Here is a 26,689-nt window from a genome sequence, read left to right on the forward strand (position 1 = left end):
TGTCTCTCTAGAGTCCCGTACATACCTGTCACTAATGAGTTCTTCAACGATTTAGTCCTGATCCTGACCAAATATTGCCCATTTACACTCGTAAGATCTGAGCCCAATCAGATCACTATGCGTCTTTGTATTGTCAGGACAAAGGCTGCATGTTTGAAACAGGCATGAACAGAGTTTATAGATACAAAGATGTTTTACTTATCCTCCCAGTGGGCTGGTTCAAAATGGCACAGAGAGCACAGCTCAGTTAATTTTTAAAGTTCAATTCAGCAAAATGGTGACACCCAGAACTGGGCCCAAAGCAGTGGGCTTGGGACCGTTGTCAGTATGGCGGCTGTCCTTCAAACAGGTCTCTCGACTCTTCAACGGCTTCTCCCCACAACCACCAAACAGGAGGATCAAAGTCTGTCCTAGAAATGTCAAGTCGCAAACCCTCAAGCCCACAGAATGTGTCTCAGTCCAAATCCAGTGTTGTTTGAGGCCCAGATGGTGACAGCCAGGCAGCCCATTTGTGAAGCCCGGGTAACAGTTCCAGTCTGTATGACTCACTGTGCCGCTCCAGTAGAGCAGTGAGACGCGAGGGATTATCCCGTCTCTGACATGGGGGCCGGAGGATCCAGTAATGCCTAATATCAAACCTGGAAATTAGGCGTAGCTCCGGCAATGAGGGCCCAGGTGTACCCAGGTGCCCCGCTGCTGTTAGCTGATGGTGTGTGTGTGTGTGTGTGTGTGAGAGAGAGAGACAGAGAGTTAGAAAAGCATCTGTCTTGGTGTCTGACTCTCAATAAGAAGTGAAGGCTGAGATGCTTAGGCCCTCTCTCAACAGATGATGTGTACATGAAGGTGTGCTATTGATCTGGACATGGTATTGACATGGTCTCTCCACAAACGACATGCCTTCCCAGCATGCTGTTCTGCACCACTGAGCCTTTCTGCAGTTTTACACACTCACACAAAAAGGCCCACTTTTGCACACACTCACGGACACGCCTTCACTCACACAGTCTTGGCTAGCGTGCCTATACAATAATATAATATACAGTAAGTATAATGTTAAAGAGGCTACTGATTTGCACCTGGACGTAGTTCCAGCTATGCGGTTTAGACTTGGCTGCCAGTTCCTGGCATTTTGAGAACATTATTGGCGGAGTAGCCTGAAGTGTGAGTGGGATGGGGAAGACAACTGGCTACTGTTCTGAACTCTGCGTGGTGAGCTTCCCCGGCGCCCAAAAATGCCCACGCATCACCTTAGTGCAGTGTTCATCACACATTTTCCAACGGGGGCCACTTTGGTTGATCAGACATCAGTGTTGGGCCCCCGCAAGACAAACCAATGCAACCCTTGGTGCAATGTTGGACACAACACGGGCCGCACAGACGTCCACCAGGGGCCCGCTGGGGCCCGCGGGCAGTGTAATGAAGTCCTAGTGGGAACCACACAGAATGGATAGAAAAAGGGCTTTAAAATCCCCAGAACGACAATTTCATCTTCTTCTTCTGGACTTCTCTGTCTACATCACCATCAGCAGACCAGGTAAAAAAATAAAACACAGTTAGTATCTTCTCCTATGGTTGCTTTTCTGAATGTATATTGAGATAAGCTGCCAGGTAAGTTGTAATCCTTTCAGAAAGGTAATGTATTTTAATATCTTTAAAATCGCCACTTAATCCAACCCCACTGTCATCTTCCATATTCTAAACTGATCAGGATAACATTTTGTAACTTTGCCTGCAACATCAAACGTGCAGTATAGATTTTTGACCAGCAGATGTCGCAAAAGCGCAGTGTGTTTCTGAAAAGCTTTGAGTAATAAAAAATGAGGGTTCAAGCATTGGTTTATCATCACCAATGGGAACTAGCTAGCTAAATATTTATTGTACTGGAAAGACATTGTTCAAGATTAATTTCAATATTAGTAGTGGTGTAGTAAGAATAGAATTAGTACTTCATGGTAAATGGCAATAGTAAGTTGATGACAGAAATAATTCCTCCAATGGTATTCTGTGGTACATCACTCAGTAGACAGGAAAAAAGCTGCAAGTTGATATAGGCCCAGGTTATGTAGGTTCATATGTTTACGCCTTGTAGTTTGATGTAGGTTTATGTCATGTAGGTTGATGTCTGTCAAATAATAGGGTTGTCTTTACTATTATTCTATAATATGTCTAAAAAAATTAAGAAATACCCTTGAAAGTATCCAAACATTTGATTCATACTGTAGGTCCATATCATGTAGGTTGATATAGGTCTTTGTAATGTAGGTGGAAGTAGATGTATAATGTAGGTTGTAGGTTGTTCGTATAGGTTGTTGCTTTATGCAACCCACATAAGAAGGCCAAAACATTTTTTTGAAATGACTCGGGTATGCAATATATACATTTCTCTGCTAGTTAAACCAAGCAGCACTCCAGATGGCTGGCAAGTAATGGGAGCCGACTGTGTGGGAACACAGTCAAACATTCCACTTGATAAATCTACGCTGAAGTGTTTTGAATGGTACAGGGTACATTTGTTTACAGGGGACATCATTTCTAAGAGGGCAGAAGAAGAGAACAGTCACAGTACTGTCACTCAGGGAGGCTATGCACCAAACTCTACTGTTCTCAAGGGTGCCAACTAGGACGCATATAGGATCCATACACCTCAAGTCAACTTGATGGACCTGTGGTGGGTTCTAAACAAGATGTCAGAACCTGTGGATAAACAGTCCAATTAGTTTGGATTTAAAGCAGGGGCCTTCAAAAAGGAAAACTGAAACATTTGAAAACAAGAAACATAAGCCAAAGTTAAATGTTCACTTTCACTAATCCTTCGCAGTCTAAGCAAAATACTACGCTAAACCTCTCAGGGTGAGAACTTTGACATACCAGTACAGAGGCAATGAAATACTGAGATACAAATACAGCAGTTATATAATACTGAGATACAAATACAACAGTTATGTAATACTGAGATACAAATACAGCAGTTATGTAATACTGAGATACAAATACAGCAGTTATGTAATTTTGAGATAAAAGTACAGCAGTTATGTAATACTGAGATACAAATACAGCAGTTATGTAATACTGAGATACAAATACAGCAGTTATGTAATTTTGAGATAAAAGTACAGCAGTTATGTAATACTGAGATACAAGTACAGCAGTTATGTAATTCTGAGATAAAAATACAGCAGCTATGTAATTCTGAGATAAAAGTACAGCAGTTATGTAATACTGAGATACAAGTACAGCAGTTATGTAATACTGAGATACAAGTACAGCAGTTATGTAATTCTGAGATAAAAATACAGCAGCTATGTAATTCTGAGATAAAAGTACAGCAGTTATGTAATACTGAGATACAAGTACAGCAGTTATGTAATTCTGAGATACAAATACAGCAGTTATGTAATTCTGAGATACAAATACCACAGTGTTGGAGAGGTAGAGAATGAAAACAGAATAAGTTGAGACATTTTTGGATAAATCACTGTGGATTAAAAGGGACGTGGACTTTGGTAGTTGGCTGACGTAAACTGTGTTCCCAGTATCATTGAATGAAAATCCACTCTGTTTATTTCACTTGCCATACTTACTGTCTGAGTAGCTCAGTTTGTAGAGCAGGATGCAGTAAATGCACAGGCGAATGTTTGGTTACTTTTGGAAAAATCCCTTTTGATTTACTGTAGGGCACAGATTTTGTTGTCCCTTTTCATTTAAATTAAACTATATTCTTAAATTCAAAGAAATTACTGAAAGTGTCTGAGAGGGAGTGACAGAAAACCATTTAAGTTTAGTGATTTTTGAATAAATCCCTGTAGATTGAAGGGGAAACAGATTTCGGCAGCTGGCTCAAACAAAAAATCAACAATATTATAAATAATTCAGGACAGAATGTTTTTTCCAAAGGTGACTCTAGATTTACACAAATGTCCCTAAGGGGACATAATAATACCGTCTGCATAGACTAACAACACAGATATAAAAGTTATATCAGTATATATTACTTCAAACACTGTACTGCACTTGTGTCCAGAGAGACAACAACAGTAGAAGTTTTGTCATTTTTGGAACAATCCCTCTTCATTGACATGGAGGCACATAAACTCACCTAAAGGATTATTAGGACCATATTGATAGGATAGCATCTTGCAGTTGATTGGAGATTTGTGGGATGCACATCCAGGGCACGAAGCTCCCGTTCCACCAAACCCCAAAGATGCTCTATCGGGTTGAGATCTGGTGACTGTGGGGGCCATTTCAGTACAGTGAACTCATTGTCATGTTCAAGAAACCAATTTGAAATGATTCGAGCTTTGTGACATGGTGCATTATCCTGCTGGAAGTAGCCATCAGAGGATGGGTACATGGTGGTCATAAAGGGATGGACATGGTCAGAAACAATGCTCAGGTAGGCCGTGGCATTTAAATGATGCCCAGTTGGCACTAAGGGTGCCAAGAAAACATCCCCCACACCATTACACCACCACCACCAGCCTGCACAGTGGTAACAAGGCATGATGGATCCATGTTCTCATTCTGTTTACGCCAAATTCTGACTCTACCATCTGAATGTCTCAACAGAAATCGAGACTCATCAGACCAGGCAACATTCTTCCAGTCTTCAACTGTCCAATTTCGGTGAGCCCGTGCAAATTGTAGCCTCTTTTTCCTATTTGTAGTGGAGATGAGTGGTACCCGGTGGGGTCTTCTGCTGTTGTAGCCCACCCGCCTGAAGGTTGTGCGTATTGTGGCTTCACAAATGCTTTGCAGCATACCTCGGTTGTAACAAGTGGTTATTTCAGTCAAAGTTGCTCTTCTATCAGCTTGAATCAGTCGTCCCATTCTCCTCTGACCTCTAGCATCAACAAGGCATTTTCGCCCACAGGACTGCTGTATACTGGATGTTTTTCCCTTTTCACACCATTCTTTGTAAACCCTAGAAATGGTTGTGCATGAAAATCCCAGTAACTGAGCAGATTGTGAAATACTCAGACCGGCCCGTCTGGCACCAACAACCAGGCCACGCTCAAAATTGCTTAAATCACCTTTCTTTCCCATTCTGACATTCAGTTTGGAGTTCAGGAGATTGTCTTGACCAGGACCACACCCCTAAATGCATTGAAGCAACTGCCATGTGATTGGTTGATTAGATAATTGCATTAATGAGAAATTGAACAGGTGTTCCTAATAATCCTTTAGGTGAGTGTATTTCGGCAGAGGATGACAGAAACCGTGCCCCCCGTTTCTACGAGTGAAAGTCTACTCCGTATATTTCTTGAAGAAACATTATCAACTGTCCAGTTCAGTATGTAGAGCAGTGTTCAAACCCAAAGCAAGAGGTTGTGGATTTGAATGCAGTACAAGTATAGGTATTTTTGGAAAAATCCCTCTCAATGAATCCATAACTATCCTTTAGCATAACATCTACGATTCTAGTCATCCAAAATGATACTGTAGATGACCAACACATCGATGGTGATGAACCTATGTCACTATCACTTTTGATTTGGTTTGATTTTGTTGCAGTCGCTTTCTTTAGGGCCGAACACTCTGCCGTTACCATTGAGCTATAGGGCTGAACTGAGGTCAAATTCCTATTTCTAGGGGCTTAAAAAAATCGAATGAACCCTGAGAAGTAGGAGTGATGTAGAATGGATGGAACAACTTAGGAACCTGGGTAGTACACACACACACACAGGCAAACACACACACACACACACACACACACACACACACACATGTAATGGTAACTCCACAGGACTACAGATGAATCAATCAATCAAATGTATTTATAAAGTCCTTTTTACATCGGCAGCTGTCAAAAAGTGCTTTTACAAATCACCCAGCCTTAAACCCCAAGGAGCAAACAAAAATAGTGTTGAATTTCAGAGATACCATAACCTCAGTGTCTCCCTGCTCAGCCCTCCATAACCTCAGTGTCTACCCTGTTCAGCCCTCCATAACCTCAGTGTCTACCCTGCTCAGCCCTCCATAACCTCAGTGTCTACACTGTTCAGCCCTCCATAACCTCAGTGTCTACCCTGTTCAGCCCTCCATAACCTCAGTGTCTACCCTGTTCAGCCCTCCATAACCTCAGTGTCTACCCTGTTCAGCCCTCCATAAACTCAGTGTCTACCCTGTTCAGCCCTCCATAACCTCAGTGTCTACCCTGTTCAGCCCTCCATAACCTCAGTGTCTACCCTGTTCAGCCCTCCATAACCTCAGTGTCAACCCTGTTCAGCCCTCCAGAGTTTGCACCCATCACGGTCATATGTCCCCTCATTCAGCTCCCTGTTCCTAAAAACAGAACCCCTGACCTTGTTAGACAGATAGACTTTCCTGCATAGTCCTGCTGATCGCTTATGCTCGCAGTATTGACAGTATTGGCATTATTGACAGTATTGACATTATTTACAGTATTGACAGTATTGGCATTATTGACAGTATTGGTAGTATTAGTAGTATTGGCAGTATTGGTAGTATTGACAGTATTGACAGTATTGGCATTATTGGCAGTATTGACAGTATTGGTAGTATTGGCAGTATTGACAGTATTGGTAGTATTGGCATTATTGGCAGTATTGACAGTATTGACAGTAATGGCATTATTGACAGTATTGACAGTATTGGCATTATTACCATTTTTGACAGTATTGATAGTATTGGCATTATTGACCGTATTGACCTTATTTACATTATTGACAGTATTGGCATTATTTACATTATTGACAGTATTGGCATTATTGACATTATTTACATTATTGACAGTATTGACATTATTTACATTATTGGCATTATTGACAGTATTGGGAGTATTGGCATTATTGGCAGTATTGACAGTATTGGCATTATTTACATTATTGACAGTATTGGCAGTATTGACAGTATTGGTATTATTTACATTATTGACAGTATCGACATTACTGACAGTATTGACAGTATTGACAGTATTGGGAGCATTGGGAGTATTGACATTATTGACAGTATTGGGAGCATTGGGAGTATTGACAGTATTGACAGTATTGGCATTATTTACATTATTGACAGTATTGGCAGTATTGGCATTATTTACATTATTGACAGTATTGACAGTATTTACATTACTGACAGTATTGACAGTATTGGCAGTATTGACAGTATTGACAGTATTGACATTATTGACATTATTGACATTATTGACAGTATTGGCATTATTTACATTATTGACAGTATTGGCAGTATTGACAGTATTGGTATTATTTACATTATTGACAGTATCGACATTACTGACAGTATTGACAGTATTGACATTATTGACAGTATTGGGAGCATTGGGAGTATTGACAGTATTGACAGTATTGGCAGTATTGGCATTATTTACATTATTGACAGTATTGACAGTTTTGACAGTACTTACATTACTGACAGTATTGACAGTATTGGCAGTATTGACAGTATTGACATTATTGACATTATTTACATTACTGACAGTATTGACATTATAGACATTATTTACATTACTGACAGTATTGACATTATTTACATTACTGACAGTATTGGCAGTATTGACAGTATTGACATTATTTACATTATTGACAGTATTGACAGTATTTACATTACTGACAGTATTGACAGTATTGGCATTATTGACTGTATTGACATTATTGGCAGTATTGGCAGTATTGACAGTATTGACAGTATTGGCAGTATTGGCATTATTTACATTACTGACAGTATTGACAGTATTGACTCGGAGCAGTCGATGTCAAGGCGTGTTTTCCGAAGCAGATCTGTTGCTGTTCCGGTTATATCATGCTGTACACTCGACCAGGCCGTCTGGAGCGGAATTATTTCAAATCAGAAGAACCGCACTCTCCCGAGTTCTACCCTGATTGAGATCACAGAGGTCCAAGCCAGCACAAGTGGTTACACTGTTTCCATTTGGGGGTGGGGGGGTAGGCTAGATCGAAGTGGTCTGAGGTTGGAATTCACGTCGGGGACCTTGCAAAACTGTGCAGCCTATATGCTACTACTCTACAGCGGGTGTAGTAGAGTTAGAGTTAAATGTTCTCTAATTGTAATCACCATAGAGGTTACTGAATGGAGTCAAACTACTAATCAGAAAAACATTAACCAGATCAATTTAAAGCTCAGAAAATGATTGCATCCATGCAGTATGTCATTTGGCATTAGGGTGTTGATTTGACATCTTTTTCCTTATATGGGCCTGCATGGTTGTTGTCCCTTTGTGAGAAAAGGAGCATTTTACACCTGTCTGCATTCTGGCGTTGGATCAATACTGCCACCTTATGGAAAAGAGAGCCAAATGCACTGTACATTGAAATCTCATCTTTTAAGTAGGGAAACTACACCTTTTGAACTCTGCTTACAGTATTAGAAAATGTAAATTATATATTACTTTTATATAATCTAGATTCTAAAACAGGACTCAACCACATGTAAAGTATTCGCTAGTATTCCTCTTTTACGCCCCGCAGTAAAACCCTATTACATTTTGGGGGGATTTATTTTGTTATTCAGAATGTGCAGACAGGTAACAAATTAATGGAAAAACCTGAATAAATGGTTGAAGAAACATGACGGATACAGATGCTCCCATACAGGTGTTCAACATGATACAGTTAACACTCTCGTTCCCTGTGACATGCATACAAATACTGAGCAGGCCCAGTTTACCTACATTTTGGATCAAGACAGCAAGAGGAATGGATCTTGGTGACCTGTGCACAAGGGCTCACTGAATGGTTTGATGAGTATATGATAATGTAGTGAATCATATGCTGTGGTCTTCCCAGTCACCAAGGCTCAATCCAGTAGAACACCTGTAGATTTTGGACCAACCACATTGCTTGAGGCACCTGGCGTAGCCGTAACGAATGCTGGATGCTGTTAAATTACTGTCTCGAAGGGGTAAGTAGCCGACCTGAAAAAAATATTTCTGGGAAATTCCGTCTACGCGGAATATACTTTGCATTAAGCACGCCTTAAGGAAAACAAATACACCAAACCGGTTATACATGTCTGCGGGAAGTCTTTATGGCAGGGAAACAGCTGCAGGAAGATTTTGTGACGGAGAATAATAACGGAATACCTAGGCTACTGTTAAATTTATTTTATTTCCCGACAAAAATATCTGTAAAACACTAAAGTGTCCTGGTTTTCGACATTCACTTCCATATTGTCCTGGTCTTCACTGCAATTAATATAATACAAATAATGGTGTAATGTTTCCACATACGATACGATGCCAAACAAACAACAGCTTAGGAAAGCAACAACTCAAATCAAAGCTTAAGCGAGCGCGAAAACACACAGGACAGGGAAACAGTAACAAACCGGCCCAGATCCCCTTCCCTCCACCAACCACAAGCACGCACGATGACCAAGCATGCGTAAGCGCATACATGTATTAAGGTCAGGTCCGCTTAAGGGTCCCGATTTGGAGGCTTGAAAATGTGGTCATCCTAGGTTAGACAGCAGAAACTGGTGTATGACCAGTATAGGAAAGTAGAAAAGAACATAAATCAACGACCTCTGTTCCCATTCATTCAAAAGTCTGGAAATCACTTAAATTGTTCTACAAAATGTAAGATACCAAAACAATCATTACACGATCACGTTCTTTTCAAGTTATTACTGATCTTTGAATCACGACGGTTATGAACCGATTAGATGTTTTAAACCACGACAACCAGACACGTCAAAGGTAATAAGGAATGCGCTTTTAGCGAATTATAAATGTTGGAAAGAGGGACCGCGAGCCTTCACCACGCACTTCTGAGTTAAGCTTTACGGAAGTAAATCTCCATTGGGGAGATAGGCAACTTTTCCGTGTCTTGGACGATCTTGAAGAACTGTACCCGCCCCGGAATCGCACGTAGGAGAAAATATGTATTTCCAGTAGGTCAGGTGTTCTTGGGGTATTTGCATAACCACCAGGAAGTTACATTAAATAAACCAGTCACACACATCGTACCTACCTTCACTGGAAGGTAACTTCCTGGACTGCACATGTCAATAGATCTTTGTTGCTGTATGGCAAATGCGCGGTGAATTCATGATTTGTTGAAACGTTGTTGTTTTTTTTTTTACAATGATTTGAGTTGGAGGAAAGCTGTTTCTTACGTTTGACTGAATGAAGATGGAGTTACTTCTCACGGGCGTGTTATTGTTGTATTTTTCCTCTACATTTTCATGTCTCCAGATTTTGCGATGGCCAGCTCTGAACTGTAGTCAAGATGTAAGTGGCGATACGTTTTTTACCGTTTTTTTTAGGTAGAACAGTCAAATTGGCGTTAATCAACAATTTCCATTTCATTTTTAAATGGTCACAATAACATTAATCAAAGACTCGTGTCTCATTCAAATTAACATTAATTATTCAAATACCCCTAAACTCAGCCATACATTTATTGTTAGGCCATTAATAATTAGTAACTGATTAATGCCACATTTTGTGTATTCTTCCTTCTTGTCTGATGTTCTTTCCATTTTTTCACGTTTTAGGGTTTAGGATGTCAAGCCAACATCAGTAAGTAACTCTTCCATACCACGGCTTGTTGTTTCAGTGTGTTGAATTGAATATACTCATTTGTTTGAAAAATCTTTGCATTGTTCCATTTCGACATGATATTTGGCTCATCTAATTTTTCAGTTAGAGATTAACACAATTTTTGTTCAAAGCAGACACATTTGAAAAATCCATTCATTGTCCCTCTCCTAGTTGCCCTCCTCTTCATCACTCTACTCATTGTTCCTCTCTTCACCTTCCCTGTCCTCAACATGTCCCTCTCTTCACCTCCCCTGTCCTCAACCTTTCCCTCTCTTCACCTCCCCTGTCCTCAACCTGTCCCTCTCTTCACCTCCCCTCTCCTCAACCTGTCCCTCTCTTCACCTCCCCTCTCCTCAACCTGTCCCTCTCTTCACCTCCCCTCTCCTCAACCTGTCCCTCTCTTCACCTCCCCTGTCCTCAACCTGTCCCTCTCTTCACCTCCCCTCTCCTCAACCTGTCCCTCTCTTCACCTCCCCTCTCCTCAACCTGTCCCTCTCTTCACCTCCCCTCTCCTCAACCTGTCCCTCTCTTCACCTCCCCTCTCCTCAACCTGTCCCTCTCTTCACCTCCCCTCTCCTCAACCTGTCCCTCTCTTCACCTCCCCTCTCCTCAACCTGTCCCTCTCTTCACCTCCCCTGTCCTCAACCTGTCCCTCTCTTCACCTCCCCTGTCCTCAACCTGTCCCTCTCTTCACCTCCCCTCTCCTCAACCTTTCCCTCTCTTCACCTCCCCTCTCTTCACCTCCCCTGTCCTCAACCTGTCCCTCTCTTCACCTCCCCTCTCCTCAACCTGTCCCTCTCATCATCCCTCGCTTCCTCACCACACCCCCACCACACCTCTCCTCAACTCTCCACTCCACTCCTGATCACTCTTCACCTCCCCTCTCCTCTCCAACTCTTCTCTCCTTCCTCCTCATCTAGCTAACTGTCATGATAAAGGGTGGTTGATTCATCGTGACTACACCCCCAGCGACCCGGTCAACCTGGAGGTGGGTGTGGACACCAGAGAGGATGAGCATGGACATCTTTTGCCTGTTTTAGTGGCCCGATGGAAAGTTAAGGATGACGGTGGGTTGAATGGCCCTCCGTGGGTATTAATTAGCACACTAATCCCTAGACATCGCAATATCTTTTAATCAGTGTCTAGGTCAAAAGTAGTGTTCTAAACAATAGTTTCATTTTTGTTACATGTGGAATAAGTGGGGGTCAGTAATAAACTGTTTGTCTTTGACATCCTCTTTTCCAGGAAGTACTCATTTCCTGGAAGGAACGTTGCTTCATGTGCTGATGGAGGCCACAAACCAGTACATTTGTGTTCAGTATAAATTCTTAAACAAGATAACCATGCGGAATCCAGCAGATGAAATGGTAGGCCGCTTTCCAAGTGACCAACTTGATTGTAAATATAACTAAGACATGACAGTCCCGATTTAACATGGTGTCTCTTTTCTTTCAGTGGTCTTTCTCCCTGGATCGAGTGGTGGTTGAGCCGGGCTTGTCCTATGTCGTCTCAGTCTCAAACCTCCCCCAGCCTAACCTATATTATTCTTTTTCCAACATTTTCAAAGTAGTCACTGTCCCTGGTGAGATTCAGCGTTTACATCAGATGAAATTGATGTAGTTACGGCAATCTGTTGGCCTCATGTGGACCCAAAACACAGTTGTTAAAAAAGTATTTGTATTTGTATTTGTCTTAATAAAGTTCGGCCTTGATTTTTCTAGATTGTAAAGACCCAAGAATACGGAAGACTCGAGTCTGCCTAGAGACAGGTGAGTGGCAGTTTACGGCTGAGGCATGTTGAATTGTATTACATGATTGGGCACATGGGACATCACTATCTGTTGGAAGATTAAATCTCTGGCAGAAAGTTGAACTCTACACCTGCTGAAGTAGCTGTTATATTTTATATATACAATTTTAAGTTTCTTGAGATACTATCTGCAGTAAAATGTGTGATGAAAGTTGAATGTGGATGTAATCGAAGTGTTTGTTTACATAATGACAAAATCAGAAATTACACTTTGATGACATGCCTGCCAGTTTTTGTATTTGCCAAACTGAAAAGATAACATGCAAAATAATTTAAACTCCATAGATTAATACAATATACATATATTACACAGAATAATATGATATATATATATATATATATATATATATATATATATATATATATATATATATATATATATATATATATATATATATATATATATATATATATAGCTCCAGAAAAAATTATAAGACCATGCAAAATTATCAGTTTCTCTGGTTTTACTATCCGTAGGTATAGTGAAGGAAATAATATTTTATCCCCTGCTGATTTTGTACGTTTGCCCACTGACAAGAAATGGTAGGTTTATTTAAACAGTGAGAGACAGAATAACAACAAATAAATCCAGAAAAACACATGTCAAAAATGTTATAAATTTTTATGAATGAAATAAGTATTCGACCCCTCTCAGTCAGAAAGATTTCTGACTCCCAGGTGTCTTTTATACAGGTAACGAGCTGAGGTTAGGAGCACACTCTCAAAGGGAGTGCTCCTAATCTCAGCTTGTTACCTGTATAAAAGACACCTGTTCACAGAAGCAATCAGTCAATCAGATTCCAAACTCTACACCATGGCCAAAACCAAAGTGCTGTCCAAGGATGTCAGGGATGTCAGTCAAGATTGTAGACCTACACAAGGTTGGAATGGGCTACAAGTACATCGCCAAGCAGCTTGGTGGGAAGGTGACAAGATCTCACCTTGTGGATTTGCAATAATCCTGAGAATGGTGAGGAATCAGCCCAGAACTACACCGGAGGGTTTTGTCAATGAACTCAAGGCAGCTGGGACCATAGTCACCAAGAAAACAATTGGTACGCCGTGAAGGACTGAAATCCTGCAGCGCCCACAAGGTCCCCCTGCTCAAGGAAGCACATGTACAGGCCTGTCTGAAGTTTGCCAATGAACATCTGAATGATTCAGAGGGGAACTGGGTGAAAGTTCAACACTACTGTTGTTTGCTCCTTGGGGTTTAAGTTCAACACTACTGTTGTTTGCTCCTTGGAGTTTAAGGCCGGGTGTCTCTGTAAAGCACTTTGTGACAACTGCTGTTGTAAAAAGGGCTTTATAAATACATTTGATTAAAAATAAATTTGATTGCAAGTGTTGTGGTCAGATGAGACCAAAAGTGTTTGGAGGAGAAGAAATGCTGCCTATGACCCCAAGAACACCAACCCGACCATCAAACAAAGCACAATGTAAACATTATACTTTGGGGGTGTTTTTCTGCTAAAGGGACAGGACAACTTCACTGCATCAAAGGGACGATGGACGGGGCCATGTACCGTCAAATCTTGGGTGAGAACCTCATTCCAACAGCCAGGGCATTGAAAATGGGTTGTGGATGGATATTCCAGCATGACAATTACCCAAAACACACGGCCAAGGCAACAAAGGAGTGGCTCAAGAAGAAGAACATTAAAGTCCTGGAGTGGCCTAGCCAGTCTCCAGACCTTAATCCCATAGAACATCTGTGGAGGGAGCTGAAGGTTCGATTTGCCAAATGTCAGCTTCGAAACCTTAATGAGAAGATCTGCAAAGAGGAGTGGGACAAAATCCCTCCTGAGATGTGTGCAAAGGGGTCATGTGTGCTGACCTCTGTGATTGCCAACAAGGGTTTTGCCACCAAGTACTAAGTCATGTTTTGCAGAGGTCGAATACTTATTTCACTCATTAAAATGCAAATCAATTTATAAAATTTTTGACCGGTGTTTTTCTGGATTTTGTTGTTGTTATTCTGTCTCTGTGTTCAAATAAACCTACCATTAAAATTATAAACTGATCATTTCTTTGTCAGCGGACAAATGTACAAAATCAGCAGGGGATCAAATTATATTTTCCCTCACTATATGTGTTTGAGTTTATTGGACAGTTTTGGTTTATTCTATAAACTACTGACAACATTACTTCCAAATTCCAAATAAAAATATTGTCATTTATGAGTATTTATTTATAGAAAATAACAACTGGTCAATATAACCAAAAAAATATGCTTTGTTTTCAGACCTCAAATAATGCAATGGAAATAAATTCATATTCATTTTTCAACAACAAAATACAAATTTTTCATCTTCAGAAATCTGTATTTCTCCAGCTGGTCCTATTGCAAGAGGATAGTGATGACCACAGCAGTGGCTTTTATACTTTTCCTCATTAAATTAGATTTGGTTCAGGTAATCACCTAATCAGTACCTCATTAGGTAAAATGAGGTGTGCCTGTGTTGGAATTTAACAGACACTGGAATAGAATGGCTGCCATACATGTAGAGATGCTGATTTAAGAAACATTTGGAGTGGTCTCTTAATTTTTTCCACAGCTGTATATATACAGTGGATATAAAAAGTCTACACACCCCTGTGAAAATGCCAGGTTTTTGTGATGTAAAAGAATGAGACAAAGATAAATCATGTTAGTTGCATAAGTGTGCACACCCTTAAACTAATACTTTGTGGAAGCACCTTTTGATTTGATTACAACACTCAGTCTTTTTGGGGAGGAGTCTATTAGCATGGCACATCTTGATGTGGCAATATTTGCCCACTCTTTTTCGCAAAAGTGCTCCAACTCTGTCAGATTGTGAGGAAATCTCTTGGGCACAGCCCTCTTCAGATCACCCCACAGATGTTCAATTGGATTCAGGTCTGCGCTCTGGCTGGGCCATTCCAAAATGTTAATCTTCTTCTGGTGAAGCCATGCTTTTGTGGATTTGGATGTGTGCTTTGGGTCGTTGTCGTGCTGAAAGGTGAACGTCATCTTCAAATGCCTAACGGACGCATGAAGGTTTTGTGCGACAATTGCCTGGTATTTGGAATTGTTCATAATTCCCACCACCTTGACTAAGGCCCCTGTTCCAGCTGAAGTAAAACAGCCCCAAAGCATGATGCTGCCACCACCATGCTTCACTGTGGGTATGGTGTTCTTTGGGTGATGTGCAGTGTTGTTTTTGCACCAAACATACCTTTTGGAATTATGGCCAAATGTTCAACCTTGGTTTCATCAGACCATAACACATTTTCCCACGTGTTTTGGGAGACTTTTGGGGATGTTTGTTTTTGCAAACTTCAGCCGGGCTTGGTTGTTTTTCTTTGTAAGAAAAGGCTTCCGTCTTGCAACCCTACCTCATAGCCAATTCATATGAAGAATACGGGAGATTGTTTTCACATGTAGCACTAACCCTAACCCTACTTGCCAGAAATTCCTGCAGTTCCTTTAATGTTGCTGTAGGCCTCTTGGAAGCCTCCCTGACCAGTTTTCATCAATTCCTCCAGTTCTTGGTAATGTCTCTGTTGTGCCATATTTTCTCCACTTGATGATGACTGTCTTCACTGTGTTCCATGGTATATCTAATGCTTGGAAATTATTTTGTACCTTTCTCCTGACTGATATCTTTAAACAATGAGATCCCTCTAATGCTTTGGAAGCTCTCTGCGGACCATGGCTTTTGCTCTGAGATACATCTAAGAAAATGTCAGGAAAATCCTACTATAACAGCTGAACTGTATTTGTGATTAATCACAGTCACTTTAAATGATGGCAGGTGTGTAATGACTTCTATTTAACATGGGTTTGAATATGATTGAATGTAATTCTGAACACAGCCACATCCCCAGTTATAAGAGAGTGTGCAAACATGCAACCAGGTTATTGTAAGGTTTTTATTTTTCATTAAAGGTTTGTTTGTGGCTGAGGTGGCTTGGGCATCTTTTTCGGATGCCTCCGGAACGCCTTCCTGGGAAGGTGTTCCAGTCCCGTCCCACCGGGAGGAGACCCCGGGGAAGACCTAGGACACGCTGGAGGGACTATGTCTCCCGGCTGGCCTGGGAACGCCTCGGTGTCCCCCCGGAAGAGCTAGAGGAAGTGTCTGGGGAGAGGGAAGTCTGGGCATCCCTGCTTAGACTGCTGCCCCCGCGACCCGGCCCCGGATAAGCGGAAGAAGATGGATGGATGGATGGATAGCAGCAAGATATTATGCTAGCAGTGCTAACTCAGATTTTCTTTTTCAAAATAAAAGCCATCATTGAAATATATAAGGCAATATAGTTAACAATCTATTCCGTACATTTCATGTTTAATGTCCGTTCCAATGATGGTCTTGTCTGTTCTTTTTTACAGACTAGAATGTTAACTAGATCGCCTTATAGATTTCAATGATGGCTTTTATTGTGATAAAGGAAATCTGAGAGCTGCCAGCATAATATCCTGCTGCTAAAATAAAGCTAATGAAGCCTCGTTTGGTTATCACTAGCAAGAAGTACCCATCATGCCAATCCAATTTGTAGGAGGTGCTTCAGGAAGCATGGGGTGAAATCTCTTCACATTACCTCAATAAATAGACAACTAGAATGGCAAATTTCTGCAAGGCAGTAGTTGCTGCCAGTGGAGGATTCTTTGCCGAAAGAAAAGTTTGAAGGACACAACTAGTATTTCGGCGAAAAGTCATTATTTCTAACCTTGTCAATGACTATTTCCAATTCAGTTTGCTATATTTCCTTTTCAAAAATATTTTATGTATTTCTTTTCATGGAAAATAAGGATATTTCTAAGTGTCTACAAAATTTTGAACGGTATTGTGTGTATAGATTATATATAAGCAGAATTTACATGCATTTGTGCATTTTTGGGAAGAGTCTAAAAACGACAGAACCCATTTCAAACACAGTGAATTGGCTATTTTATACACCAAATGATTCAAACCCTGAATGCTAATTAGCCAACCACTAGTGTAATTAGTGACATGTTGCTTTTACATTGTGTCCTTGGCACGTGTTACTGAACGCAGGTAGCTTGTGGACACCCAATACTACACTGGAGCGTTCAACAGCACCGCACGGCCGGAGCATTCTCACCGTGGGCTTCAACGCCGACCAGCAAGCTCAGAAATACAGCATCACACTGGACTGTAGCAATGACCGTCACAGGCATGATGTAAACCAGGTATGTTTATTAATACCTTATTAATGTGTTATTAAAGTCTTATTCAGTGTTACGTATGGCCAACTGACATTTACAAAGCTGGTTGGATCCAGGATGGCGAGCAGCAGACTAGACCATGCAGACCCACATCTGCTAACAGATCCATTTGCATTATATTATCGTTGTGCCTACGTAAGAATTTCTTCAGGTTCACGTTGCTTTCTGAATCTTCTGTTGTGTTAATCCACAGGCACGCTATTTCCTAGCATTACATTTAGTTTGGTCCTGCTGGGGTTGATTTAGTTTGGTGCTGCTGGGGTTGATTTAGTTTGGTCCTGCTGGGGTTGATTTAGTTTGGTCCTGCTGGGGTTGATTTAGTTTGGTCGTGGATGGTTTATTTATGCCCAAATGTGCCTGAATAAACTCAAATTTAGTTTCAGTTTTGATGTGAAAGCTACTCTGTATGTAGACAAGCAACATTTCTACAGAGCCAGGAAAAAACATGTATCAATGTTTATCAGTAAAGTAAAAGAAATGTCAAAAAGAAGTCAAACCAACCACACATATTAAGTACATCCTCTATTAGAGGAATTACATTGTAGGAATTTACATTCCAAAAGATAAATATGTACAAATAATTATTTGAATATTTTGATATCTGGCCAAACTGCTCCATTTACCTCTGACTGTATTCATGATACCACACTACATACATCACCTCTACCTTGCTGCACATAATAACAATGAATGACATGGTAAAGTTTTTTGAATGGCTTGTCAGGGTGTTATAAATTACTTCTAAATGTCAATCAATCAATCAAATGTATTTATAAAGCCCGTTTTACATCAGCAGCTGTCAAAAAATGCTTTTACAAAACACCAGGCTTTAAACCCCAAGGAACAAACAACAGTATTGTTGAATTTCAGTGGCTAGGAAAACGTCCCTAAGAAGACTGAAATTTAGGAAGAAACCTAAAGAGGACCCAGGCTCAGAGGGGTGACCAGTCAACTTCTGGCTGTGCCGTGTGAACATATTAAGAGTACAAATGGTAATAATTTATAAATGCATGTGGGCTGAGTCTAGAGTCTGTTTAAACTTAAGCATGACCAGATGGACATGGACAGGGACAACACAGGGGAGGGGGGGGTGTCTTGATCTTGATCTGCAACACAACCAGGACTTTGGACAGGGACATCAACGGGTCTTTCAAGGCAGGTACTCCTCTGGTGTGGGCCAGGACTTCTTATCCTCCTACTTTTAAAACGGCAGGAGATAGGGAAAATTCAGAAAATGCATTCCTTAGATCTACAAGGATTTATAGTGAAGATGGAGAATTGACCCTCCTCCCCCAGCACAATAATATAAGACCTTGGGGCTGAGACAGAGGGCCCCGGTGACTCTGTGGCCCTATCTGGGGGAGGCCCCGGACAGGGCCCAACAGGCAGGAAATCAATCCACCCACATTGCCAAGCATCAACCAAAGGGACACCCACCAACCGCAACCTTGGGCCAGACTACACTTAATTATAAACCGTCCTGTAGACATGTGTCTTTAATAGACACTTGAAAGTTTGCACTGAGTTTGCATTTCAAACCTTAATTGGCAGATCATTCCACAGTAGTGGAGCTCTATGAGAAAAGGCCCTGCCTCCAGCTGTTTGTTTAAAAATTCTAAGTACAATTAAAAGGCCTGCATCTTACGATCGTATGTTACGTGTAGGTATGTATGGCTGGATGATTTCAGTAAGGTAAGTAGGAGCAAGTCCATGTATTGATTTATAAGTTAACAATAAAACCTAAAAATCAGCCCTAACAGGCAGCCAGTGTAAGGACGCTAGTACTGTAGTAATGTGTTCACATTTGTTTGTTCTAGTTCGGATTCTAGCAGCCGTGTGCAGCACTATTTGAAGTTTATTTATTGATTTGTCAGGGTAACCATAAAGAAGAACATTACAGTAATCTAATCTAGAAGTAACAAAAGCATGGATTAGTTTTTCTGCATCAGTGTTTGATAGAAAGTTTCAGATTTTTTGCAATGTTTCGAAGATGAAAATAAGCAACTCTTGAGACATATTTTATATGTTCTTCAAAGGAGAGGTCAGGGTCAAGGGTAACGCCAAGGTTTCTTACAGTTTTGTGGGATACGACCATGCAGCCATCGAGGTTCACAGTGAGATCTGCTAACAACGCTCTTTGTTTCTTGTGTCCTAAAACAAGCATTTCTGTTTTTCTTGAGTTTAAGAGCAAGAAGTTATTTGTCATCCATTTCCCTAATATCTGAAACGCATGCTTCCTAAGTAGCTAATTTTGGGGCTTCTCCATGCTTCATTGAAATATATAACTGTGTCTCATCAACAAAACAGTGAAAATGTACATTGTGATTTCGGATTACATCGCCCAGAGGCAGCATATATAGTGAGAACAATAATGGGCCCAGAACCGAGCCTTGAGGCTTGTCAGAGGATATGCCATCCACACTAACAAACTGATATCTTTCAGATAAATAAGATTTAAACCAGGCTAGAAAATTTCCACGTAGCCAAATATGGGTTTCAGTCACTCTAAGAGAAGGGAGTGATCAATAGTGTCAAAAGCAGCACTAAGATCAAGAAGCAACAGGACGGATGCGGAACCTTTGTCTGAGGCCATTAGAAGGTCATTTGTTTCCTTCACGAGTGCAGTCTCAGTACTATGATGGGATCTGAAACCGGACTGGAGCATTTCATAAATGTTATTTGTCTTCAGGAAGGCATTCAGTTTAAATGTGTTAAGAATGGCTTGTTCAGGTGTTATAAATGTGTTATGAATGGCTCATTGGTTTTACATTTACATTTTAGCCATTTGGCAGGTTTTCATACTACAGAGTTCCCTGAGTGTAAAGATGCTCCTTCGTTTTCTTATGAGTCACACATGGTAAAAGGCTTAGGGGTTTGATTCTCAACGTTAAATGTTGACCAATTGGTGTGTTTTGAATACTTAACATATTGCAAAAGACTTGGTAATGGTTTGTTAATGTGTTATGTGGAATGGCTTTAGTAGTACAGTACATCAGCCTACGTTGGTTTACTTCAACTAAGCTCCAAATTCCAAATTGTTCCAAAGGCCCTACTATGAACTCTTGTTAAAAGTAGTGTATAAGGGAATAGGGAATAGGGAAGCCAGCTTTTCTACACCCTCCTCACTGTCTAAAGGAGCTGTTTGTGTTTGTTTGGGCTTTTCCTTGGTTTTCATTGGTTGTAACTGCACTGCGTTGGTTACATGGTCAGGTTTAGAAAAAAGGAGCCCCAAGTTTCCCTTCCAGTAAGTTGACCTAGAACATTTAGACTTACTAAGCAAAGCAGTGTACATCCTGTTTCGCACCATCACCAGGGTTCTGCTCCAGATTGAGATCTTAATTTCAGAGATTTGCATCAAGAATGAAGAGATCAAACCGACAGATAAGCCAGTTTCCGTCATGTGTTTTTCTGCAGGGAAACCAGACGTGGCTGAGTGTACAGTTTGATCTTGATGTGTGGCCCCGGACATGCTGTTATTTTGATGTGGAGGTGAGATCTTTCTTCTGTCAAACTGCTGGTCATATCTGTCTGGACTTTTACAAGTGGAGGCTTACGTGGCAGACAAGTGAGCAAACCCTACCTGTCCCCACAGATCCAGCCGTTTTTTGACCTTTGCAGCAACGACTGTGTACGAAGAAGGAAGACCTTTAACATATGTGGTAGGTTCATCAACAGGTGGTATGTTCATCAACAGGTGGTATGTTCATCAACAGGTGGTATGTTCATCAACAGGTGGTAGGTTCATCATGCCTAACAGATGTCCATCTGTTTACAGGTGCCCCTATGACAGTCTCACCGCCTGTCTGTCCATCTCCTGAAATCTACATAGCCATAATCGTGACCACTGTACTGATAAGCTGTGGACTTTTCTGTTTTCTCTTCTATAAGCTACGCAGAAGACCAAGGGGAGGTGGGTTGAGTTGATGCAACCTTTTAATTTACTTTCTTTTATATCCTTCATTCCCTTTGGTGTGCGTCTTTGGCGCCCTAGTTTCTGTTTTACTATTTTGTTTGCCCACATAAAGCCACAACACTTCTATAATGTTCTGAGTGACTGCACAGACATGTAGTCAGAACCACAGCGATGACGTTAACTAAGATATTGGCAGAATATGACAGAGAAATGTGTAGGACGTTTGGGAGTAAATGATCCATGAAAGGCAAGTGCATGAATTAGCAAATGGGTAAACATTTTGAATTTGGTCTGTGGAATTAATTTTGTGCCACTATGTGGTAGACTACAGTGCTTACAGAGTAAATAAAATAATATTTGTGCTTGACTACAGTGCTTACAGATTAAAATAAATAATATTTGTGCTTGACTACAGTGCTTAAAGATTAAAATAAATAATATTTGTGCTTGACTACAGTGCTTACAGATTAAAATAAATAATATTTGTGCTTGACTACAGTGCTTACAGATTAAAATAAATAATATTTGTGCTTGACTACAGTGCTTACAGATTAAAATAAATAATATTTGTGCTTGACTACAGTGCTTACAGATTAAAATAAATAATATTTGTGCTTGACTAAAGTGCTTACAGATTGAACTAAAATCTCTTTCTGCTCCTCCCCCATCTCCACACATCCCTCCCTCCTCCCCCCTCTCTCTCTCCCTGCCTCCTCTCCCCTGCTCCTGTCTTACTTGCCAACTCAGATCTGGCCCTAGAACCAGGGGTCCATCCTCCTCCTGCCCCCCCTAGGGTTCCTCCCAGGGTCTTGGTGATCTACTCCCAGGACCATCCACTCTACCGGAAGATTGTCCTGAAGCTGTGTGCCTTCTTGCAGGCTAAATGTGGCACTGACGTGGTGTTGGACCTGTTGGACACAGCCTGGCTGGGGACTGTGGGGAGACTGCCCTGGCTGGAGTGGCAGCGACAGCAGGTGGGTGAAGGCAAACGCCGTTCCCTGGAGAGACGGATATGTCCTCACAGCTGGATGGATGCATCTCCTCCTTCTCCCTCCCCTCCATTTCTTCTCAGATCTAATTTCCTGTCCTCCTCTGCAGATCAGCAGGTCATCGGATAAGATCCTGGTCCTCTGTTCCCGCGGCGTTCAGGCCAAGTGGCAGGCGATGTGCGGCCAGGGCCGGGTGACTCTCAGGGAAGACCTCCGGTCACCGATCGACGACATGCTAACCCCGGCTCTCAACCTCTTCCTGCCCGACATGCTGCGGGCCGCCGCCCTCGGAAAGTACGTGGTCGCCTACTTCGAGGACATCAGCAGCGAGAGCGACGTGCCGTCTGTGTTTGACATCGCTGTGAAGTACAAGCTAATGAAGAACTTCGAGGAGCTCTGCTTCAGGATCCTGAACCGGGAGAAGTATGCTCCGGGACAGGTGGGTTGATAAATGGGCTGCGTCCATATCGTCTGTCGCGTTCTGGTGCAAGTTGTGGGACAGGCACAGGCCAGTGCAAGCTGTCCACTCTTCAACCCGTCTGATCATAAGATGGGTTTAAATATGTTAGCACACTTTTTATATGAAGTCATATTTTGTATTTGTTTTATTATTATTATTATTATTATTATTATTATTATTAGGTGTGCCACATCGAGGGGATCAGAGAGGATGAGTACGTCCACTGTCAGTCAGGCAAGGAGCTGCGTGACGCCATCGAAGCCTTCCAGACCTTCCAACAGGAGAACCCAGACTGGTTTGAGCAGGAGTGTGTGGACGTCGAGGCGGAGGAGGAGGTGGTGGCGGTGACGGAGTACGACGCTCTGCTGGAACAGCCCACGGCTCCGGTAGTGGAGTGTGTGCCGGAGTACAGGGACGGGCCTCCCATCTATGTCTGTGGCGTGGACGTACATGAAGGCTGCCGGGGAGTCCAGGTCCTGAGCGCAGAAGTGAACCTTGGCGGTAAGTTGACCAGAGAGGCTGCTTTTAGCAGAAGCCCCTTGTTTGACAATGTCTGGCTTTTTAAACAATGTTCACGGGAGGCTACGACTTTTGTGCTGTTCGTATTTATATTTAATATTTAATGTTCAGTTATTTACCAGATAGTTAAGGTATACATTAACTGTTTTGTCACAATTCACTCCTAGGGAATGGGAGGTCAGTGCTTGAGCTTCTTCCAAGGGTCAACTCTGAGAGCCCCGGGGTTTGCCTGTCGTATCCGTTCATGAAGCCCCTACCTGGGGTAACCATCCCTGGTCTAAACCCCCACACCCCGGAGAGGCTGGCGTGTGACTTGTCAGACCTTGCGAGTGAGCCCCCCCTGGCCAGAGGGAACTGCCTCAGCCTACAGGACAGGATGGGAACAGCAAGCCACAGCCCTGTTGAGATCCAGGAGGAGTCATACGCTCCATCATCTGGTCAACCTTCAGCTGATACCCTGGGGCAACTGATGTCTCTCCAACTGTCGCTGTCCGGCATCAGCGCTGACCCAGGTCCTCGCTTTACACAGAACGGCTCCCAATCACAGCAGCCTGTTGAAAACAACCTGTCCATCCCTGTTACGATGGGCCAGTCACAGCTGCCCTTCAGGCCAACACATTTTGTGTCAGAGGAGAATGGGTGCCAAACACCTGTTGACCAATCGCTTCCTTTTGAGACGGACCAATCACAGCTGTCCTTCACCTCCATCCAAGTTACCCCGCCTGTGTCTGTGGGTAAACAGATTCAGTACCTCCCTCCCCAGCCAGAGATCAGCTACTCCCACCCGGTGGAGGTGAGGGAGGGTCAGTCGGTGGTGGAGGCCCCAGAGAAGAGGCCCGTCAGTGGGTCAGATCAGGGTTATATATCCCGGAACTCCATCCAGCAGGACTCTCCTATTGAAGAGAGCATAGAGGATACACTGATGGCATTGACCAGGTTACAACAGGCACTGTACTATAACTGTCCCTGATTGGCCAGGTTACAACAGGCACTGTACTATAACTGTCCCTGATTGGCCAGGTTACAACAGGCACTGTACTATAACTGTCCCTGATTGGCCAGGTTACAACAGGCACTGTACTATAACTGTCCCTGATTGGCCAGGTTACAACAGGCATTGTACTATAACTGTCCCTGATTGGCCAGGTTACAAAAGGCACTGTACTATAACTGTCCCTGATTGGCCAGGTTACAACAGGCACTGTACTATAACTGTCCCTGATTGGCCAGGTTACAACAGGCATTGTACTATAACTGTCCCTGATTGGCCAGGTTACAACAGGCACTGTACTATAACTGTCCCTGATTGGCCAGGTTACAACAGGCACTGTACTATAACTGTTCCTGATTGGCCAGGTTACAACAGGCACTGTACTATAACTGACTCAGGTTGGCCAGGCTACAACAGACACTTCTTTAACTGTCCAGGGTAGTAACAGGACTACATTATCCAGGGTAGTAACAGGACTACATTATCCAGGGTAGTAACAGGACTACATTATCCAGGGTAGTAACAGGACTACATTATCCAGGGTAGTAACAGGACTACATTATCCACGGTAGTAAGTTTATAACTCACACGCTAAACACTCAGACTATGGACTATTCCTAATCACCACTACTATCCAATACGTTTGGAACGTTTCCTACAGGGAGGTGGTCCTGAGTGCCAAGAGCTGCCAGGAAAACCCACAGGAAGGAATTCATTTCAGGGTCCATTTGGAAATTGAAAGCTCAATCAAAACTGACTAATACTTAATGTATTGTGTTGCAGGAGAAACTGTGATGATGTTGCGCTCATGTTCATGAAAATGTTCTTCTTGAATCAAGATTAGACCATAATGTTTTGTTGGATCATAATGTATTAGTAGTTCACATGGATTAACAAGAGACTTTCAAAAGGTTGATGATTATTTTTTAACTACTCTGGATGTGGATAAAGTTTCTAGATCATATAATGTCTAAACGATACAGTCTGTGTGGTATTCTGATTACATCTCTGAAATAAATGCACAACCGTCAATGAATTAATCAGTCACTGGAATTTGTATACAGCATAATCCATAAATGTATTTCTGTTATCACTCACTGTATATTTGTTTGTACATCTACAGTACAATAAACTTTATCATATCGATGTTACAGATTTACAAAGCACAACTTTTTACACATCTGCTTACTGTAAAAAATAAAAACTGTTTTCTTTCTTTTTCCTGTAAACAATTTAAAAACCAAAGTCCTGTCCCAAATGGTCCTCGATTCCTTGTGGTTCACTAGGTCCCACCAGAGCTCTATGCGACCTGGTTATCAGTAGTGACATACGTAGGGAATAGGGTGCCATTTGGGACAGAACTAATAGAAATGCCACTTAATGAGTTCAATAGGTCGTAGGAAAAGCTAGCACTGTAAGTAGAACCATACGTAGTGTCTTTCTTGACATTTTGAATAACAAAAAAATAGAATACAGTCCTTCACCATAGTCTCCAATTTGAGTCCTTGAAACGGTATTCCATGTGCCAGAAAGCAATGTCCTTTGGTAGACTGTGTGTTGGGATGTCCTTCTCCTTGGTCCATTATGCACATACGATTAACACGTTTCAATGAATACAGCACCTTGTTAAAACCTGTCGGTTTATTATATTCGTGTTACCATGCCAACTCCTTGTCACTCATAAGGAAGGAGTTGGTGGGTGCACTAAACGATCTCGGACTACGCCATCTTATATCACCTCAAACACTAAAGTACCTATTGCCCAACAAACACGCCTTATCAATATCTCAATATTCAACGGACACTTCGCTATTTCTGTTACTGTAAATGATATACATATTTTTAAATACTTTGGCATGATATGACCAGCAACAAACAGAAGCAATTAAGAGCCATTCCATTTTACTTTAGTGCAATCAACAAACAAGGGTAGGCAGAAGGACAACTCATTTTCCCTCAATAAATATACATGTCTTTAGTTCCCTTTATAAAATAAAATCCTATTTTCCTTCGGGTGAACAACAACTGATGTTCACAACACTCACAGCAACTCCAAAACCATCACCTGACGCCACTCCCCTGCACTCAAAGGCACACGTTTTCTCAGCAGTGTCTTCATTCACAATCACCACAGCCTGCGTTATTCATCTTAGCCCAGAGGTGTCCGGTCCAGCCGTGCTGCTGTCAAATCCACCTCGGTGTGGCTGACAATGAGACAGTGACAAGGAGTGAAATTATGGCACACAGTGACTGAC

The 26,689-nt window shown here is 41.9% G+C and overlaps 1 protein-coding gene across 2 annotated transcripts; it reads left to right on the top strand.

Moving 5' to 3' along the window:
- The first annotated feature begins 9,941 nt into the window (after positions 1 to 9,941).
- On the top strand, positions 9,942 to 25,274 carry il17ra1a (interleukin 17 receptor A1a). 2 transcript variants are annotated; one of them, XM_029125119.2, is made up of 15 exons: positions 9,942 to 10,228; positions 10,495 to 10,519; positions 11,461 to 11,607; positions 11,786 to 11,907; positions 11,996 to 12,122; positions 12,262 to 12,309; positions 17,372 to 17,526; positions 20,977 to 21,051; positions 21,155 to 21,221; positions 21,338 to 21,472; positions 22,223 to 22,449; positions 22,574 to 22,903; positions 23,107 to 23,425; positions 23,611 to 24,379; positions 24,422 to 25,274. In XM_029125119.2, exons 1-15 carry the CDS (start codon positions 10,124 to 10,126, stop codon positions 24,453 to 24,455), a joined length of 2,685 nt encoding a protein of 894 aa, XP_028980952.1. In that variant the 5' UTR covers positions 9,942 to 10,123; the 3' UTR covers positions 24,456 to 25,274. The 2 variants fall into 2 exon arrangements, with proteins under 2 accessions (XP_028980952.1, XP_028980951.1); XM_029125118.2 differs by having other exon boundaries at positions 23,611 to 25,274.
- Positions 25,275 to 26,689: the final 1,415 nt, after the last annotated feature.

This window comes from Esox lucius, chromosome 14 (genome assembly GCF_011004845.1).
Source record: "Esox lucius isolate fEsoLuc1 chromosome 14, fEsoLuc1.pri, whole genome shotgun sequence".
NCBI lineage: Eukaryota > Metazoa > Chordata > Actinopteri > Esociformes > Esocidae > Esox > Esox lucius.